The sequence below is a fragment of the Chaetodon trifascialis genome, chromosome 15 (genome assembly GCF_039877785.1).
Source record: "Chaetodon trifascialis isolate fChaTrf1 chromosome 15, fChaTrf1.hap1, whole genome shotgun sequence".
In the NCBI taxonomy this organism is placed as follows: domain Eukaryota; kingdom Metazoa; phylum Chordata; class Actinopteri; order Chaetodontiformes; family Chaetodontidae; genus Chaetodon; species Chaetodon trifascialis.
Window position 1 is genome coordinate 13,414,492 of NC_092070.1, and position 21,199 is coordinate 13,435,690.

General features: G+C 42.5%; 1 protein-coding gene across 5 annotated transcripts in view; it reads right to left on the reverse strand.

Moving 5' to 3' along the window:
• tnrc6c1 (trinucleotide repeat containing adaptor 6C1) overlaps window positions 1-19,700 on the reverse strand; it is a 45,592-nt gene extending 25,892 nt beyond the window's left edge. For 4 of the 5 annotated variants that reach the window (XM_070982133.1, XM_070982135.1, XM_070982134.1 and 1 more), the window contains exons 1-4: window positions 19,646-19,700; window positions 12,921-13,023; window positions 11,455-11,476; window positions 156-500 (exon numbers count right to left, since the gene is read on the reverse strand). In XM_070982133.1, the coding sequence (XP_070838234.1) occupies window positions 156-500; window positions 11,455-11,476; window positions 12,921-12,983 (430 nt within the window). In that variant the 5' untranslated portion in view covers window positions 12,984-13,023; window positions 19,646-19,700. The remainder of the gene's footprint in view (window positions 1-155; window positions 501-11,454; window positions 11,477-12,920; window positions 13,024-19,645) is intronic. The other variant, XM_070982136.1, reaches the window with a different exon arrangement.
• Window positions 19,701-21,199: the final 1,499 nt, after the last annotated feature.

Genomic DNA, 21,199 nt, shown 5'->3' on the forward strand with positions numbered 1-21,199 from the left:
ACATGCAAGATTAATAAAAATGTACAGTCTCTGGCCAGCTTACAACTACCTTATTAACATTTCCCTTTGACTATTTTCTGCAAAAAAAAAAAAAAAAAAGAATAAATAAAAAGGAGCAAGAGATAATGACTTGCCAACAGAGTGTCTAGGCTGACCTGTAGGCAGGCTGGTTGTGGAGGAAGAGGGAGAGGAGTGTATGGCTACGGCTGCTGCAGGTTCAGTAGCGGTGGGATGTCCCGAGATGGTGAGAGGCAGGGTCCCGGCGGGCAGAGGCTGGCCCCTCTTCAACAGCTGCTTGTGTTCCTGCTGGCGAAAGCGCGGGGGCACCTCTCTGGGCGGGTAGCGCTGCTGGAGCAGAGTTTGGGGCTGCTGTGCTGTCTGTGGCTGACCTCCGGAGGGGGCGCGCTTGCCATTGCCACTGCTTGGGGGTACAGACGGGACGGCACTGGGGTTCACGGGGGGAAGAGGAGGGGTGGGGTCGAGCTTGGCAGAGTCTGGCACTGTGGGAGGTAGGAGGGTGGTGGGGGGGTGAGAGGGGGGACAGGTAACAAGAGAGCATAAATGCAAGGGATGAGGGAGGTAAAGGAGCATTAGGCAAAGCAGAGTTGCTGAGTGCACACTTGTGCCAAAACAATTATTGATCCATTAGTTGATGAGTTGCACTTTTAATTAATATTTAATTGCATTTGTCATCTGTCAGCTAAAAAAAAAATCATATAAAAAAAAAACACTGCATTACTGCTAGTTGCTGTTTTTGCAGTACAATCACCAGTACAAGTCTTTTCTGGAAAGCTGCGGTGGCTTAGCATTTCCTTCACTGCTTCTTTTCAAAGCCACGGTCACTTTTGGATAAGGATAATGTTAAATTCAGAAAGGCCAATGAGGTGTCTATAAATGCACAAGATTCGCCATCTCTCCTGGCTGCCTGAAGCATGACTCTAGGCAGTGGTCAGTCTAAACACATGGCTGCTCTTTGGAGAAACAGAGGACTGTAATAATCTCAGGGTGGTACTGTAATAAACCTTCAGCCTTTAGGAACGGCCAAGACACACAACTCTCACAGTCTGCCACGGTGCCTGGTCACAGATTAGACGTGATGAGGAGGTCAAGTACCACATAATGGATTTAGATCTGCCTGCTGCATTATTGTGGGCTATTGTCTCCATCAGGACAGTACTGCAAAGAGTGCCAAGAGCCATCAGCATAAGCTATTCATGGTTTGTGGCGGGTTATGGGCCCTGAAACGATCACCTCTCAGTGCTCAACCAAAGCTGTTTGTTATTAACTGCTCGTATAGCTGTGCAAACCAAGTGCTCGTGTCCGACTAGCTGTACTTACTTCTACTGACAGACTGTGATTCTCTCTGGGTCTGTCTCTCACACTCAAACAAACATTGTCCCTGACCAGCCCTTTCCCATGGTCTGAGCTCAAACAGCCAAACTTAAGAGAGGCACTAGTAGTCAATGCAGTTTTCTGGGCTCATCCTTCTTAAACCTGCACTAACTGTTTTTTTGGCCACTTGGGGGCAGCGGAAACAAGTTGTGAAAACAACACTGACATATCATTCATCACATTCATTACACATATATAATCATTTCATATATATTATTATATAACATAATTTGACCCTATTTCCTTTGGAAGAAGCTGTAAAATGCAAAGTCCTCAGCAGGCTACTATACTCAGCTGGATGTGGTAATGTAAGGTAAGAGGTCACCGCTAAGTCAAACAGGATGATCACTTTGGGTTCACAGAGCTGCTGCTGGGTGTGATGCATTATGGGACACAAAGCACACTGGATAATCGCCTCAGCACATTTCATTACATAATAGAATAAGCTGGTAAACTAGAATGCAAACAGGATGCAAAAAATGTGTTTAAAACCTACACATACTGTATGAGAGCAAACCAAAACATAATGCACACTTGTTCAAAATGGTATTTGAGTTCTTGGTGGTAATAAAATACAGGGGGGGTGGAGAGAAAAAAAAATCCTTGCAAAGGCAGAAACCGAAAGAAGAAGAAAATCTTTGTGTGGCCTAAATGAGTTATAAAGAGCAGTGCTTCGCCATTGGCTGCCATCCCGAGTGTGTGCAGTGAAGCAATGAATAACTCGCACACATGCGGCCAGCCCGACACACACGAAAACAAAGAGTTATGTAATGCTGAGGCCCACACCGAGGGGAGAGGATAGGATGGTGTCGTAGAATATACATTCACACAGCCTCGTAAATACTGACAGACAGACACGTTCTCTCACCTTCGCTTCCTCATTTTCCTGTGTATGTTTATGTGTGTGTGAGCGTGTGTGTAAGGGGGGTGGGTGGGGGGTTTCCTATGTAATTTTTGCCTCAGTACCACTTTCCCTCTATGGGGTATAACCACCGACTGCATGGTCTGATCCAGTTTCACCCGTATCTGTCAGCGTGTCTCCCTCTCCTTTTAGCTCGGGAATCAGGAGGGGAAGCTCTAGAGCTTGAGCTCGCCTCTCATCGGATTTCTCTACATCTGCTCCATTTCCTCTCTGTTCTTGTGCTTCATCCCTCCCCACCTTCCTGTGCTCTCCTCTCCTCTTTCTTTCACTGTGATCTACTATTATCCTCTTGTCATTATCACTGTATTGGGGGTGGCAGATGGACACAACAATTCTCCCTGCTGATTTTAAGAGGTGTTTTCCTCTTAAAAAGAAAGGACTTTGTGGCTGTGACACAATGTGTATTGATGGTCATGAAGGCGATCGTTATACAGTTGGGACTCTCTGGTGTGTGACGTAGATTCTTCTGGAAGCTGGGGGAAGGGGAAAGCTGGCTGGCTGCTCTGTCAGCCAATCAGAGGCAAGAGACAAGGAGGGAGAGGGAGGGAGCGGGAGAGAGCGAAAGAGAGAGCTGACGTACAGGAGGAGGGGAAGGAGGTAGAGCAGGGAGGGTAAGTGATGAAGAGAATGGTGTGTGTGTGTGTGTGTGTGTGTGTGTGTGTGTGTGTGTGTGTGTGTGTGTGTGTGTGTGTGTGTGTAAGACGGTCTCCGCCCCCTTGCGCGCTCCACTGTGAGCTTGAGTCTCACTGCCTGAAACCAGCTCGGGTCTAAATCCGCTTACAATTAGAGCACTACTTGCCTATAGTATGCCACACTGTGTAGTATTGTACTTTCAGACACTAGTCCTGCTTTAAGTGTCATCAAAGTGACCGATGCATTAAAGCAAAATGTTCTAATAATTGCAATTATGTTGATGAAAATCATTGGGGGGGGATCAGGAGACAAAAACAAACCCCTAGCATTAACAAGGTGTGGCTTATAAAGTGTGATTGTCACAACGCAGCGCCTTGCAGACAAAAGTAAAACAGAGTAAAAAGAGATCAGAGCCACTTGCTCTGACAGCATATTTGCAAAAAAAACAGTCCTCAGCTGTGTGGGTGTGCAGGAGAATTCCCAGTTCATCAAAGATACACATCAAACCGTGGCCTTGGGGCTGTGTGCGCTTCACGCAGAGGAAGACATCCTATTTTCCACTTTAAAAGGAGTTTTAATTTTCTGAGAGAAAAGATGATAGCATGCTTGCCTGAGTAGAGGTTGGGGAGAGGTTGTCTGAGAAGATACCAGAGAGCTGAAGGTAGGTGGAAGAGAAGGAGGGGGGACACTGATGCTCCCTCTCGGGTGAAAGAAAAACAGGCCACATGACCTTGAAGATAAAGGATCCTTTCTATGTGTCACTTTGATGAGTGGAGGTCCATAGATAACAACTTCTCAGGACCCACAGAAGAAACCTATACTTTCAGAGGTAGACTGGCCCATGCAAGTACCATTACTGGTGAGTAATACTACAATGAAAGCAAGCCTCCTGGTAGCTTATAACAACACAACAGTAAAACAGAATACCCTGCTTAGTGAGGGATTTTCCTACAGAAAAGGAGCCACTCAAATGAACTTAAAGTAGTCAGGACGCACTTTCCCCTTGCTGAGAAAATGTAATATTCTGCAGAGAGCATGCCATTTAACAACGCATACTGGCACAGCTTCAAATTTGGATTTGAGTAAAAGTTCTTGAGAGATGGTTCCCTGCCTTATCAGTGCACTTTTCCCTTGAAGTTTAATAATAGCACTATGCTGACTCTGCTTTCCATTCAGTGAAGTGGATCTTGCTCTTGGGTGGAGTGTAAACACACATGCATGCAAAAGTTCAGTTTGTGAGTGATTATAAGCTCTCCATAGCTGAGCCTTTAATCAACCTAGTTTAGGCCTGAATGGAGCTGTTGCTCAATATCCAGTAGGATGCAAACCTCCACTCTAGCAGGCAGGTTTGTTGGCTTCAGCGACTGCCATTCTATCAAACAACAGATATTAGACAACAGTCTATTACTTTAAAGACATAGTCTGTTGCATGAAGTAGGGGTGGGCTCAAATATCAATACGGGAAAATAATGTATGAATTTCTCTTTTACCAAATGTTGATATTTTCATAGAAACGTGTATCACTCTGAACAGCTTCCCTTGCCAGTTTGACTCAAAAGATGAGGACATGGGCAAGTTGTAGACAGTGTGTTAAAGAGGCACTAAGCTAAAACTTCTTTGTACATGGTTTCAGCTCAGTTGTCAAATTCTGCAAAACTGAAACTACCATGTAGTGAACAAATATTTAATTCCAGCTTTTTGCCTTTTTAGGGGTATTTTTTTCCTCTTCAGCTACAAAGAAATTGTGATGCATCATAGATGGCTGTCCTGCAACAAATCAACAATCACACAATCGCGCTATCATGATACCATCATCACCATGTGCAACGGAGGGTGCAGATTTAGTTACCACTAGGGCTGGGTGATAAGGCTGAAAACTGTATCACAATATAAGTGTTTTATATCGGTCAATATCGATAATTATTGATATTTTTTATGACCTATTTAAAATAAGGACCAGGAGAAAAATACTTTAAATTTAAACATTTTTATTTTAAATTTAACCTTCCTCTGATTATAATCCCCTCAGCTATCAAGGCAGAAAGGAAAGGAAATGTCAACACAACCGTGAAACACTCAAATAATAAATGTAAATAAAAGTGTGAAAATGTAAACAGACAGAAACCTGAGACCTTTTTTTCCTGCAGGTTTAGTGCAGGAAGTTCACAAGCTGATTTACCTTCTGGTGAATAAAATGTTTTCAAATATGTGCAGTGTTTTGTAAACATAGCAGAAAATTGACATCTGTAACATACAAACAAACAAACATGATAGACAGCACAGTATGATTGACTTAACTATAAAAGCAGCCTAGACATATGAACAACTTTAGTCACTCATCTTACTCTAAACATACATGAACTATTCAATTATATTTTTATTGCAAGTATATATATATATATATATATATATATATATACACACATACATACATACATACATACATACATACATACACACACACACACACACACACACACACACACATATATATATATATATATATATACACACACATATATATATATACATACATACACACACACACACACACACACACACACACACACACACATATATATATATATATATATATATATATATATATATAAAAAAGCGTGTGTAAGAGGATTTTATAACCTGGCTTCTCCACAGTGCTCAGTGAAGCATGTCTTTAGCTATATGATATGCCACTGCCTCCGTTATGTCTTTGTGCCTTTTAGATGATTTGTCATCACAAACAAGTTTGTGGTATTACCGGTCTTGGTGGGGACGAAAGTCTCGCATAAGTAACAGACAACATTGGTCTGACTACGGTCCGACTTATAAAATCCAAAAAGCTCCATACTGGCGAGCTGACTTTCCCTGTTTTATCGACAATTTCTTCGCTCACTGCAGCGCTCACTTTCTATTTCTCATCTCACTCCTTGCGAAGAATCAAACATGAGACAATGAGATGGCGCAACTGAATGTGATAATGTTACATGATTGGCGTGTTAGCGTGTCCCTCCCACTGATCAGTGAGCCTTACCTGAGTAAGGCATTTTTTATTGATTTTGATTACGTGTCTATCGCGAGACATATCGTTATTGTTTTATCGCCCAGCCCTAGTTACCACACTAAATGAAAACCCATACATAAAAACATAAATGTATCATATATCTTATAGGCCTTTCATTCATGTGTATCTAAGTTTTAGCAATTCTGCATGATGCACGCCATCTCCTTAGCGCACTGTAATTCAAGTGTACTGTAGATCTGATATTGCTGGCAGAGTCTCACAGTACACTACACTAATTGAAGTCTAAAAGGAAACATGGAAATACCTAGATCCTTATCAGATGTCTATTAAAGCCGAGACAGCAGAAAGAGTATCAACGAATCATGAGCAAGGAAGGGAGGCATGTCTGTAGGGTTCTCCATCTCTTTCCTCCTGTGGGCTTTAAAATGTCTCACAAGAGAGAAGATTAAAGGGCTTAATTAGAAGTGAATTAATATGACACTGTATTTAAGAGGGAAACCCTCCCTCGCTGCATCACATTCAACACAGACAAAAATGCTTTTTAAAAGGCACTTGATGTCTGTGAGCACGGTGTGCAGAACACAAGACTATATAGGTCAGAGCTTTTATCAAAACGCAGCTCCATGATGCAACACATCACACACCTGAGTGGTAAAATACACTTGAGGTCAACATCGCTGGTTGCTGGTTACTATCACCTGCAACAAGCGCTCTCATCAGTGGAGTCTAGCCTGGTTTCAACATGCAGATGTCTCATCATAAGAGCTGGATCACAGATTAGAGGAGGGTTGCCTGCATGCCCGCTGTTCTCAGAAGAGAGGTGGAGGACAGACAGACAGCTCTGGACTCACTCCCCTGTCCCTGGCCTATTGTGCCAACAGCTGCAGGCAAACCAGATTCCACTGTCTGTTATGATTTAGAGGAAGTGATGTGTGAAAGAGAGTGGAACGTCCTGTCCTCCTGACCTGGGCAGCACATGCTCGGCTAACAATTCACTGCAAAATGATTGAGACTGCAAGAGGCTGCCATTTCAGGATGAATGTCACACACACATAAACGAGAAACCCTAATGGTTAAATATTTTGTTTTGTTCGAACTTTCCAAGTCGGAATAAACCTTTGACCTTTTCCTACATGCAAGCGATGAAAAATGGTCTATTTTCTGTCGATCTGTAGATTAGCCCTGGGTAACCTAGCTTCTCTCTGCCGTAACCAAATACATCATCCCTCCACATCACAGCTCCCTTTACAGCCAGCTCCACAAATTCTCATAGCATCCTTTAATTCACAGCTTATAAGAGCACTAAACGTCATATAAACACACACCTTTATATTTCCTGCTAACTGCTTTCTCTTAACCATGTTAAAGACAAGAAAAAATAGACTGGCCATCATTCAGAGTCACCAGATTAACTTTATTCTTTAACATCCGTGTGGCCCTTATGGCTGTTTTTTTGGTTAAATTACCCTGGAAAGACCTCGTGTCCAAACCAGGCCCACCTGAAAGTTGCGTTCGTGACGATTTAATTGACTGAAGTGACAATAAATTTAATAACAATAAGCTTATATGCACAATTTATAGTGTAACACTCCACAACAGCAGAATCCAGCTGTTACCTCCATTGCTCTATAAAAATGTGGCTTATAATCACCACTGCTGCATCCATTTAAGCTCAAGACATGTAGAAGAGGCGGTGACGATGACAAGAGGCACATTGGTATGAATTCCCCCTTGATCACACCGCAATTTATGACTCTCCAACACAAAGCGCTGGGCGTAATTAAGTGAATGCGAAACGGCAAATTAATCTGTTATGAAATTACTGCCACGACACTACTTTATAATAATGTTATCTTTTATTGCACTATGTAAATGTGCGCCTTGATGTGTATGTATGTTGTGCCCTATCTTTGATAGGGATATAAATGCACAGCATGAACAGAAACACAATAGCTCATTAACCGTACAAATTAACTCTAGCACAGCTTGTTGATGGCAGAAGGCCTTTGGTGTGGTACACAATAGCTATCACGGGGCCAATACTTATTATTATTATTAAGGTTTGGCCCCACTGTGACAATGACCTGTACTATGACACATTGATAACAAACAGCATCTCCACTACAGACATGAGTTAGTAGAAGTATTGAACTGAGGATGACAAATACTAATACCAATATTCCACTGATGGCCATGTAAAAATGCCAAAGGGCAGTGACGCGACAAGTGACAAAAACTATTACAGTCAACAGCCAACAGTGACTAATATTTACATTTGTAGGATAATATAACTTAGATTATGCAAAGTTTCAGCCTCTTAAATTGTAATCTCATCCAACCTGAATATGCAACCATACAACACAACTTGGAGGTGTTTCACAGCGCTTTCATAGCAAAGACCAAGAGCAGCCTATTCAAAATATTCTCGCCCATAAACCACCTTTTGAACACCAATATGATCCCGAACATAACTTAGTCCTTTCAGACAACAATGTTATCTGTTTTGGGGAGTTCTGAGAAAAGGCCTTGCAGTTAATTCTCGACTACAGGAAAATGGGAGAATGATGAAACAATTTTCCAGGACAACACAAGATTTTCCAGGATATTTTACTTTGTCTCTCATTTTTCAATGCATTTTCCATGACAGGAAAATTGGTTTTCCAGGATGTGTTGGAACCCTGAGATATCTTATAGCATCAATTCCTCAACAGTTCAAACACAGGAGATGGATTTAATAGCAGTTCACCCTTTGAATTCATTCTAAAAAAAATCACATACCTACTATCATAAATTCCTGTGGTTTTCCGTTTTTCTTTTCAACCACAAAATGAAATGCACTGGATTCAGCTTGGAAGCAGACCAAGATCCTCCTTTTCAGGCTGCCTCAGACTCACTGTCATGTACACTGTCTCAACAGCCTTTCAGAACGGCCCAAACAAACTACACTAACCAGGCAAACACACCAGACTATTTTAACTGAACCAAACAACTTTTGGTACCAAGCACCCTTATAGGTATTCTGGAGGTGGATGTGCAACATTTGCTGATGAAATTCGTAACATTTTCACTGAGGCAGAGGGGTCTGCGTAGTATTTGTGAGTAGCTATGAGCAAGACCACGTATGTGTTTTCACAAGCACAAAATGCAACATATGTTTCTTGTGTTTGCCTACGATATAAGGTGACTGGTAGAGCGAATGAGTGTGTGAGTGTGTGTCAGAGGAGTGAGCCAGTAGAAGTAGCCTACGAAGGGCCCCCTCAGCTGATGCCGGCAAACAGGAAACTGCTGTGCATTCTCACAGTTTCACATGGCTCCGTCTGTTTCTTTTGCTCTCACATGCCTTTTTCCAGCCCTCTGAAATCAACCACAGGCACCATGTTTTAGCATCTGCCTCACTACACTTTGCACAGATGTAACCACAACAATTCCCCCCATCTCTTTCTTTACAGCCCACCTTCTTCTGCTCCCCCTTCCCTCCCGCTGGTCTCAGGTTGGGCCTCTCTGCCAGACCAGCCAGTAGGTGGTATAATGTTACTGTAGTGCTTAGGGTCTTCCCAGGGATCTCCTGTGTATGGATGCCTGTTTATTCAGCCTCAGCACTCTCCCTGTTCCCTAATAAGTTCCCATTGTTCCCTGCTTTAGTATCAGAGACAATGTGCCTCTGATTGATTCGTCAATAAATCATTTTTTTGTGAGTTTATTGTTTTTATGGTGTTGTTATGGTGAATAAGCCATTGGATGCCAAACTTAAAATAACACATCTCTGGCATCACAATAATATATGATATGAAATGAGATCTAGATTCTAAGAGATCCTTCTGCAACTCTGACTGCAATGCATCTGTGGTGAGATGATAATACTCACATCTTCCCAATCAAATCAACTAATTGATTAATCTTCAGGTATGGATTCAACAGTACTACAGAAATAAAGAGGCAAGTGATAGAAGAATGTGGATATGAGCACACCAAAGTACACAAATATATAGCATGTGCTAAAAAGTCAAGTGTGACATTTAAGGGGGTGAAGATCACAGTAAAATAAGGTCACGGCATGTTGCTGCTATGAGCAGCAGCCAAGAAAATAATTGTGCATCTCACAGCCTAGTTTGAAGATGGGGAGAAAAGCATAGTATATAGGTCAATTTGTGGATACTGTGAAACAACACAAAGTAGATAAGAGACAAAGGGAATACTAACACAGCTAACCCAGATTGCACTCATTAGTGCAGCAAACTGTGAGGGGGTGAGGGTGACTCAGACAAGAGGAGTAAGCGGGGTGGGGGTGGGGGGGCACCTCTGTGATATTACAGCCTCATTAACTCATCCTTCAGGCAGAGTGGAAGGTCAAGGCACTGACCCTTGATGATGGGGAGTCCACAGTTGTATGCACCCACAAGAGGAGAACACACGTCAACTCACTCTTTTTATAGTGATCTTGACCAAATTAGCCACCAAACTCACACAAACACATTTGTCTGAACACAACTTTCCGAACAAAAACACAAAGACACTCACTCTGTAATTAGGTGTGTCTTCTTGTGTTCCCTTGCTGCCATTTAGACCATGCTGCCAAAGTCTAGCAGAAGTTCTAATCAGATTTCGCCCTGACCATCCCTAGTGAGAGACATTAAGTCCCTCTCCCATCTGCCCGCTCATCTCTACCAGGAGATCTGTTCCTGGGCTGGTTGACTGTCCAATGCTGCCTACCTGCCTCTCTCTGGTCATTAAGGGCATTGGTTTGGGGAGACAAAGTGAAGAATGGGTCTGCAGCTGCCACAAAGGAGGAGTTCAAAACGTGAACGTTAAGCACACTCTTCCTCACAGAAGTCGCCTTTCAGTCAACTTCATTCACCTGTCTTTTTGTTTTGTGGTTCTTTGCTTCATTTTCTTCTCTTCTGAGATTTCTCCTCACCTCTACCCTCCCAGGTATGCCTGAGGAGTCCACAGGGAGGCCTGAGGAGCAGCTGCACCATCCCAGTGCTCCTTATTAGTCTTGTACGGGCACCTGGCCTTCATTTTGGCTCAGGTAGCATGGACCACCTGACTGCTGTTAATGTTTTGAGTTTAAGATGTTTTATTAAAAAAAGCTTCATATTCAAACTGCGCAGCAGTGAACAGAGGACAAATTGAGGCTCTGAGGCAAAAAAAAAAAACAATCTTGCACGAGTTATTCATCTAATTATGAGGATAGGCAACTTAATACACCCACACAACATGTCTCCCTACTGTTTGAAATCATCATGTCACAAACTCAGCAAGGTTCACTGCAGATAACTTTGCCCGCAGTGAGAAATCTTGTGTTGTTGCATGTTCAGCATGTTTTAACACAAGAAAGCAAATGAGAATTCATCATTGCAGGCAAAAACAAACAAACAAACAAACAAACAAACAAACAAACAAACAAACAAAAAAACATACTTGATAAAGGATTGAACTTTGGCAGAATACACTGAACAGTTTAATACAAGTAGCCACAACTCACCTTTGGTTATCTGTTCTGTGGCCTGAAAAAGGAGGAAAACAACATTAGCAATGAAAAGAAGACTCAGAATAACTTAGAATGAATAAATAAGCAGCTTTTTCACATGTAAGTTAAAATTGTTAATGCTGCATCTACATCTGAATCACACTGGCTGCCTCACCGGCTGCACCACAGTGCTGGAGAAACTAGCCAGGGCAATCGGAACAAAATGTTCAGGGGCTGGTTTTGCTCATCTATTCAAATGCTAAGAGGTTCATGTTCATTCCTACTGCTCGACAGGGTGAAAGGGTTCATTGGGCTTGTAGCTAGAGAGGGAGTAAAATAGATAACATAAATGCTACTTTCATACATTAAAGAGCGTTTCAGTGCTGGACAGATGTTTTTTTCATAAAACTGGGCTGTCTGTACAATACGAAGATGCAAATATTTTTGAAATCGCTGCAAAATGACCAGAGAGAATATAGAAATAGGACGGTGGTAATCCCTTGTGCGAGAAAACATACAACAAGCAGAATGCACGCTCACGTTGGTGGGTGACATACAGGAAACAATATGGCGGCTGCGTGTTCACACGAAAACATGTTTCTGAAAACATCTGAGGTGAGAAATATGCAATACAGAAACAGAATCTTCATTCATATTTGATCAGTGCTGTCTAGTATTGATGGTTTGATCTGCGCTTGGTGCGCTGCCCCTCTCTTGATTCAAGAGAGATCTGACTTACATACTCTTTGTGTCTGTGGAGGTGGGCATACAAAAACATTGAAGAACAACATGTGGTCTGAACAACAATCCTAGAGGTAGCAGGACTTATGCCCACAAATGAGCAGGGACCAACCCACAGTGTAATGATACAAATCTGCTTGAAAATTGGCAAAATTTCCCTTTAAGAAACACACACAAACATACTTTCAACAGCACTGACAAGAAGGGTCAATGGTAAATAAAAGGCATTACTGAGAGCAAAAGGCTAACTTGTTAAGCTGGTACTGAAAACAGATAATCCACTGAAGGAATAGGTGAGGAGGAGGAGGGGTAGAGGTGGATGGATGCAGTTATAAGGTCAGGACGACAACTACATAAAGCTCTGGGTTAATGCTTCTGGGGAAAAACAAATGAGAAAATGCATGTGATTGATGTGATGCAACTGCAGGAGAAACCCTGGAGCATACATGACAGCTGCGTTTGGTTGTGCAGCACACAGGCTAACATTTAAAATAGTACAGACGGTGTTACAGAGATTTAGTCTCAGACTGGCTGAGGAAAAAGGAAGTGGAAGCATGGACTGTCTCGGGCGGCATTTCTTTTCATTGCTGGAAAATGCTGGCCATGCATGAACCAACACTGAAAAGGGATTCAGTATCTTACCATGTTGGTTTTGATCGAGGCAAAAGGGGGGCAAAGGCAATTAAAGCTAAGAGATGAGCGTATGTCTGTGTCAAATGAGAGGCATGCAACAAGCTTACCTTTTTCTGAGCAGCGTCTTTCTTTTTCTTCTCTTCTTGCCTTTTCTTTTTCTTATCTTCCATCAAATGGTTCTCTTCTCGTGTTTTTTGCTTCTTCTCACAGCTTAAATACAAAAAGAGAGAGAGAACGAGATGAACATGGTTTTTACCTCAAGCAGCAAATGAAGAGAAAAGTACTGTGCTTAGCTTAGTGAGCACCTGCAAAAGCCATTTCTTTACATTTATTTAGCTGCATTGTTTAACTGTTACTCTCCTTGAGTGTTGTAACACACAAGATGACATTTTTAGTATCAATACAACAAGCAGACACAAGAATGAGGGTTTGTTTTGGACTCTTAAGCAGCATATTTCCTGATAGACTGTGGTGTTTTGAACTGAGCAGACTCTGCATGTGTGTGTGTTTTAGTTTGGTGGTCTTAAGGGCTGGCTCTGGAAGCCATTAGGGAGGCCTTGCAGGTCTGGTTTAGTGGGGCCAATGAGACATGGCCCCCATTCTTCAGTCTACCCACCCAGCTGGGGCGACAGATCCCAATAAAACTAAAGTGAGCGCAGACCACAGAAAAACAATATATACAATACTTTATGCACATCTTTTATCTGTTGACAAAGTCTCTACAGCTACCTGGTAATAGCCTACACCTTCTCTACTCAGTCCTGAGAGGAAAAGTGTTGAAAACCACCTGTCAGTGCCCCACTGGTTTATGTGCAAGTGCATCCAGCTGAGAGCTACTCTATCTCCTAATCCTCTACACAGAAAAAGAAATAAATAAAAGCTTGGAGGCAGGTTTTTAAAGACTGAGAGAAGAGGAACCAGCCTGGAAAAATACATAAATTGCATCAAGTTCACTGAGTCTTAAATGTGAAATTGTACATGAAACCCTCAGCCTTTTCTCCTGCCCTGCCTATGCTGCTGCAGGCGACAGCAGTGTATGCCATTGCCAGGCAACAAGGACTCCCCGAGGCCCTGGTAAGCAGTCAGGTGGAGACAGACAGCGCCCTTAAGCACCGCACTGAAATATGTTTGGTTGTGAAGTTCAATGATGGGATTAGAAAAACAAGAAGACAGATGAACTTTGATGAGCATCAAAAACTAAAGCAAGAATCTGAGCTTATAATTAAGCGACTGAGTCAGGGCTTGGAGAATGTGTTTGAGTGGTAAAAAACAAACAAAACAAAACACAACAGTGTCCTTTTTCCCTATTCTGAAAGCTCTTTCTTGACCTTTGAGGTCAAATGCAATAAGTTTGACCAAAAACGTGGAAGACCATTTATAAAAAGTTACAAGACAGCAACCACAGTGGAAAGTAAATTCAACTGTGGTTACACTAATGGCTAGGTTATAATGAAACATTGTTTTTACTGACACTGGAGTGGTGTCCTGTCTGTCATAGAGCGACAACATTTTCTTTCCTTTCACAACGAAAATAGGAAAATTAAGAAAGCAGAAAGGCCCCACTAGCTTTTAAAGAAAACTCCAGGCCGCCACCTAAATCATTTCAAAATATGACATTTGGAACCATTTCCAAGACAGAAATTAATCGGTAGAAGAGGCACTTCTGGATTATACTGGACAACGGTTGGGAATATCTAGCAAGCTTTACTCGCTTAGAAGAGGTCAGAATTTTCTGCAGCACGGGCAAACTTCGTAAAACCTTTTGGCTGTGTTGGCTGAGAAATTCACTGGTCCCAATTAAGATGATTAAACTATCACCTGAGGTTCAAAGCTGGATACAGTAATTCACTACTGTTTTCTACAAGTAACAAGGAATGGTAGTGAAATGTTGAGCTAGGGGCATAAAAAAAGGGCTGTGACTGGTTTAAAGGTTGAAAGTAGTCAAAATGTGTCAGTGCAGTGCAGTTTCCTCAATTTATATAAATATGTGAATATGTCAGATGACATTAATGTATTGTTAACAGACTGTGTGAGTAATAAAATAACAAATGTCTAATGTCGATGCTTATAATTGCAATGGTGCATATGCACTGTAGGTTATAACATTTGCAACCTGACTGAAGTGAACAGTAGCTTTTCCAATATGATCTTGCCAAGCTTTGTGAACTTGATGACAGCAGCTGCTGCCACCGTCTCCCAGAGGCCACGGTCACCTCTGCTCTCAGACTGCAGCGAGCAAGCAGGTGACAAAGGGTCACCAAGGGGAATCCTCCCGTTCGCTGCAAAGATCAGACCACACAACACATCTTTATCTGTTCTTTAACACTGCCCTCACATGGGGAAAATCTAAATAGTCCAGTAAGTCAGGAATCAAACTAGAGCACTGGTAATATCATATGTCTTAGAGGGAAACTTGTTAGTGAGTCTGTTATATAATTTCAAATGGCCAATGAATCAGTGACAGGCAAAATCACACAGTCAAAGACATAAACAACTAAATACACAGGCAATCCCTAAATGTTGAAGATCAACTGTACGGCAGTGGCAACAAATGTTTTAATAATCGTAATAGATGTAATTTAGATGTGATTTAGTTACAAAACAGCACCAAACACATCTGTTCTGAATTAACTGTACATTAACCGGCGATAAGTTGGACAACAAATCCCATTAAACCCATTCTGCTGCAAAAAAGATCATAAAAAAATGTTTGTGAATCATCTAATGCTGCTAACAGATCCAAATAGGTGATCAACCGAAGCAGCAAACTAACTGTGTTGAACTGAATATTTCACCAATGTTTTAGTGTTTTCACTTGATTAGTATTTAAACTTAAACTGCTATCAATAAGTACTGACAATGACAAATTAGATATATATCATATTTAGACAATATCACTCACTCACTCACTCACTCACTCACTCACTCACTCACTCACTCACTCACTCACTCACTCACTCACTCACTCACTCACTCACTCACTCACTCACTCACTCACTCACTCACTCACTCACTCACTCACTCACTCACTCACTCACTCACTGGGCTAGCTCAGCACATGCCTTCAGTGTCCGCATGATCTGAAGACTGAATTCAGCCAATCCAGTCACACTCCAGGCCCGGTGAAGGCCTGATTGTGTGATCAGATTAGATTACAGGAATTTACTTGAACACAAAAACACATCGCCTTCATACACATATCTACCAATTCGCATCATTAACACTTATTTTTACCTCCAAGAGGCTGGATGAGGAACCTGCTGGTGCAGCTGCCATGCTAAATATAGCTGGTGCTGCTCCTTTCAAAGGCATCAGTGGGGCTTGTGTCATGAAGGATCAGAGGATAAGAGAGATGCTCCAGTTAATGTGAGCTGCTGACGGCCTCCAACACGGATGAAGAGAGTGAGTGTCAAAATGATTTCAGTTTAAGAAACATTTGGTCCCTGAGCAGGACAGAGAGAGTGTCTCTCAGTGAGGGCTGCCGTTTCATTTCCAAACATCTGCCTGGCTCGGACAGATGTGCGTCCCTTGGACTCAGAGTGCTGACTGACGCTGAGATGGGAGGATGCAGTAATGGTACCTCCTGTTGATTTGAGAACTGCAGCACCTCTGGTAATATAATGGCACTATGTGAATAGGCATTTGAGAAAGCTGTAATTAAACCATCATATAAAGATGCAGACTCCCCCATATATTACTGTTTTTTAAAATATAGCTATTTCCAAGGAGCCTGTTTATCACGTTAATAAAAAAGAATGATAGCCCAAAGTTCATTCTACAAATGAATAAATAAAATTACACAGGAGCCTACAACAACGCAGTTTTCATTTGATGTTTACTCGTCATAGCGGGCTGAGCTACATCATGAGCAGCCATTTGTAGCCGGAAAGCACAGCTTGTGTCGATATGAAGGACGTAGGTCAATGAGCTCAGCTCTGTTGTGGAATTACACCCTCCTGTCGGAACAACAGGATTAGAGCTTGGTATCCCTCTTAAAACCAGACACTCGCTCTGCTGACAAAGGAAGGCAAAAGGAAGAAAAAAACACAGTCAGACTGGGGAGAGACCAAGGACAGTCTAACAAAAGCAGGTGTAAATTTTGTAGAAAAGAGCGGGGAGTCGATGTGTGCGAGGTGAACTGTGCATATGTAAATGCCTCGCTGCTCCACATTGGAGCAATGAAGATGAGGGGGCTACGACTGATGGGGCTGGTTTGTGTGCATGTGTGAGAGATGGGGGAAGGGGTGCTAGACGGCAGTCGCTGGGCACGGAGCCAGGAATGCCATCGCTGCAAGCCAAACAAGAGCACGGCGAGCCCTCTGGAGAACGCTCGCTAGCAACCACAGCAGTAGCCGCCACTGTTATGGCAGAATGTGCAGCCCTCTCTGCTCTTCTACGCAATGACACTTTAGGGCAACACAGCTTTTTCATCTTGCTCTGAAAAATGTCTGATATGCCGCAGTGTTCGGCAGGTTTTCAAATGCACAACCTCAGACGTACAACGCAAACGAAACAAAAAAACACAACAAAAAGCAAAAGACCAAGTTAGTCAGTACCGGCTGTCAAATTGTGTGAGGGTTAAGAAACTGCTGGCTAAGCACTAACAAAGTCCTTGTGCTCTGCAAAGAGGATTGCACTCTCTAAAGTACTTGAAGCTATTCTCAGTGTGGTCATGTTAATGCTTTCTGACCCGACCTGACTACAAGGAAAAGAGAAACTTATGCTGCACTCCTGGCACTCTGAACTGGCCCTAAAATAACTTGCATGGACACACTCCAAAAGAACTGCCTCCAGTCCCAATGTCAGCGTCTGCTCCAAAAGTAATGGGACCACTTTCAGGAGCCCAGCTGAAAATTTATTGGTCCAACTGATCAAAGAACATCCCCAACAAATGTCTAATGAAACTCCAATCATGTTGCTTTCGCTCTGTTTCCACATTTGTCTTCACAAATTGAAAAAAAAAAAAAAAAAAAAATCAAGCCTGTGCCTGAAGTAGCAGCCTGTACGCAAGGGAGAGCTCAGATTAAATCTGCGCAACATTAAGACCGATCGTGTGCTCTGCTGCTGACTTTCATTTCTGCAAAGGACAATCAGGAAAATGCTTTAAAGTAGCATTTATCTAAAACTACTGTCAAGAGTCTGACATCCTATTACAGAGAATTAGAATTAGTTTAATGCTGAAAATGATAGGAGCACAGCTAACAGCTTTAAAGTAATCCGTGAAAACATTTACCTGTAGAGCAATCGCAAACCAGCAGAGGGTGAATGAAACTGGCATTCAAGCCAACTATCTGAAAAAAAAAAAAAAAAAACAACTTCAAAACATAAACTTGTGTCTTTAGCAGCAATAAACTGCTATTCACAGAATGCAAGCTCATCATTTCCACTGAGGACTCCAGCTAAGCATCTGATCACTGACACCAAACAACCAAACAACCCGCCAAACCAAATGACACAATCTGGCGAAAAGCCCCTCAGCCCTATAGCCCAGCGCTAAGCAAAAAGCCATCGAGAGTTTTGAACTGAGAGTGAAGCTGTGACCTAAACTTTATAGTAATCACAGTATTTAGTGGCCTGTTTTTGTTATCAAGCCCCCTTTGGCGCCTCTCTGTGAATACACACTGCCTCTTTCAGAGGCTTGGGTGCTGACTGGGGCCCCTGACCCGGCAGGGACAGAAAAGACCCCCACCTCTTCCCTTTTCCACCACCATCTCTTCATCCCTTGCCAGGCCCAGACCCAAATTAGGGACTCTAACACATTAGTAAAACCAGTGGGCCTCAAAGCTTACGTCAGCCTGCCCTCTACATGCATCAGGGTGCTGGCATCCCCAGCCTGTACACACTGCATTCCCCATTAGGACTGTGTGTCACTGCAGGATATCAAGCTGCAGCAGGAGCAGGGCAATGATGGTCGTCTCTATGGTGAAGGGAAAGGAGAAACCAATCACTGATGCATCATATCTCAAGCTTTACACTCGCTAATGCTCAAACCACCCACTGCCTACATAGATTTGCAACAGATACAGGTAATAAATTATTAAGCAATTTCTACAACCACCCCAAGGTTATGTCAAAGTAATGAAACGTAGCGAAGACACACGTCTCCAGTCTTAGCAGCATTTGTATTTTCTGCATGAAAAGTAGCCACTTCAACACTTCTTTCAAAGTGAAGGCCAGCAGGTATCTAAAAACAAGCTACAGAGTAAATGGCTGAATGGATAATGACACAGAGGCAACAACTCTTCACTGGAACAGCAACCGTATGGGGACATGAGCACTGTGATTAAACTCGGCTTGCTAATGCGTTTATTGCCAATCAGGTGATGCATGTTAGATCCAGGCGGCTGTCTCTGCAGCGTGGAGCATGTTTTGCGAGAATGAGCTGCAACGATATCCATGCCAGCTCTCCCACACACCAGTGCAACAGCAAGCGTTCAACCAATGCCTGCCAGGCTACTACAAATACGACAACTCAACAAGCAACAACACAGGGTGCCCTTGAATCATTTGAACTGTGAAGCCACTGCGCTGGTTAGGTCAACTAGCCCGAGTTAACGTTACCATTAAGCCACCATAAAGAAACCCAGGCGACCCGTGCTAAGGTTAGCATCCCATGCACGAACTAAAATAAGGACCCAGATGTCACCGACTGCCATTAAGAGCAGTCGCAGCGAAGAAAACATTGATGTCAAAGTGGGCTGAGCTGAAAAATATTTTCATTCCCATCACAGCTGCCACATTTAACTTCTCAATTCCGCATATTTCCGCAGCTGGAAAGCCACAGGGTGCACTTGTGTCGTGCTGGACGCCCAAAAGTCTTAATAAATCCTACCATGAAGCGTTCAGGAGGTTCTCGTTGGCGGCGGAGCCTCTGCAGCCATTTTGTAGTAACTGACCGGAGCAGCAGCTCGAGACGGTTGAATCGGTGGTAGCTGGGGGAGGGGGGAGGGGCCCCACACTGCCACGTGACCTTCAATAACAAAACAAACTGGTCCCACTTCTTAATGCTCCACCCCCGGCGTTTCCATGACAACTGCAGCCCCTCCATCACTCCCCACTCTGCACTGATGTGCTCGAGCTTGCAGCCGTGTGGCCTCGTGCCTCCCCCTTTCTGCCATTACATCGCTAAATAAGAAAGTAAGCAAGTTTATAAGTTAATGAACTACACGTGAAAAGTAAATTGCTGTATGGGGACGAATTTAATAGCATCTCAGCTTGCAGTTTGTGCAACATGAAACCCGTGGTATGTTTTTACACCAATAGAGGGCACAATTTCTACTAAAAACTAATGATAGTCCATACCGCCGGTGTTAAAGTGTCATTTTGTGCTATAGTGATGCCGAATGAGTGGTGGTGAGTAATTAAGTATATTTAATCAAGTAATGTACTTGAGTTCAGTTCTTGTGCTACTTTATACTTCTACTGCACTACATTTAATTATGTGACTGCTATAATTACTAGTTACATTTCATTAAAGACTAAGCCAGTGGTACTGAACCTTTGGCTTACAAAAAAAACAGTGTCTGCTTGGGGCCCCTTGACATGTTTCAGATGAATTGTTAAAGACAGATTTCAAGAGTTAAGAATATGCGAGTCATGGGGGAAGTTTGTCTGCAGAACAATTACTTTTACTCTTGATTTTATTAGTATATTTTGCTGATATTACTTGCAAGTATAAATTTGAATGGATTTGAATTTTTACTTGTAGTGGAGTATTTTAACATTATTTTAATGCTGCATTCACTTAAGCAAAGGACCACTAGGTTTCATTTTTATTGATGATGCCAAATATTTGCATCATGAATTGTATCACTGGCAGGTTGTGAAAGCCTCTGTAACAATGTTCAGACCAGTCGTTCCCTTTACCCACTTAGTACCAGTAGGGTAGACACCTTGGACATGTCAACAGTACATCAGCGTGGGAAGGAACAGAGCAAATGAGGGAAATCCATGTGACGTATGAGACCATGATGACAGAGAGGAGTCTACCAGTGTTTGACGGCACCTGAACATTTTCCTGGATCGTGGTCTTCATATACTGTATGTTTGCACTGTTTACTCTGTACATACAACTATTCCATGTCTATTTGTCTTTTTCCTCTTCTTCAAGGATCTTCCTTTTTTCCTGTTGAAGGGTTATTTGGGGGATTTTTTTTTTTTGCTTATTCAAATTGAGGGTCTAAAGATGGAGGGGGTCATATGCTGTAAGGATTGTAAATTTGCGATTTGGACTACACAAACAAAATTGACTTGACATGAGAGTAACTCCACATAGAAAAGGCCACTGAATGTGGTTTCCATCGGCTGTGATGCATCGTATGAAAACATAATACTTTTTTCTGTGTTACCTCTGTTGAAGGTTCATACGCCTCTCTATTGGTTGAGA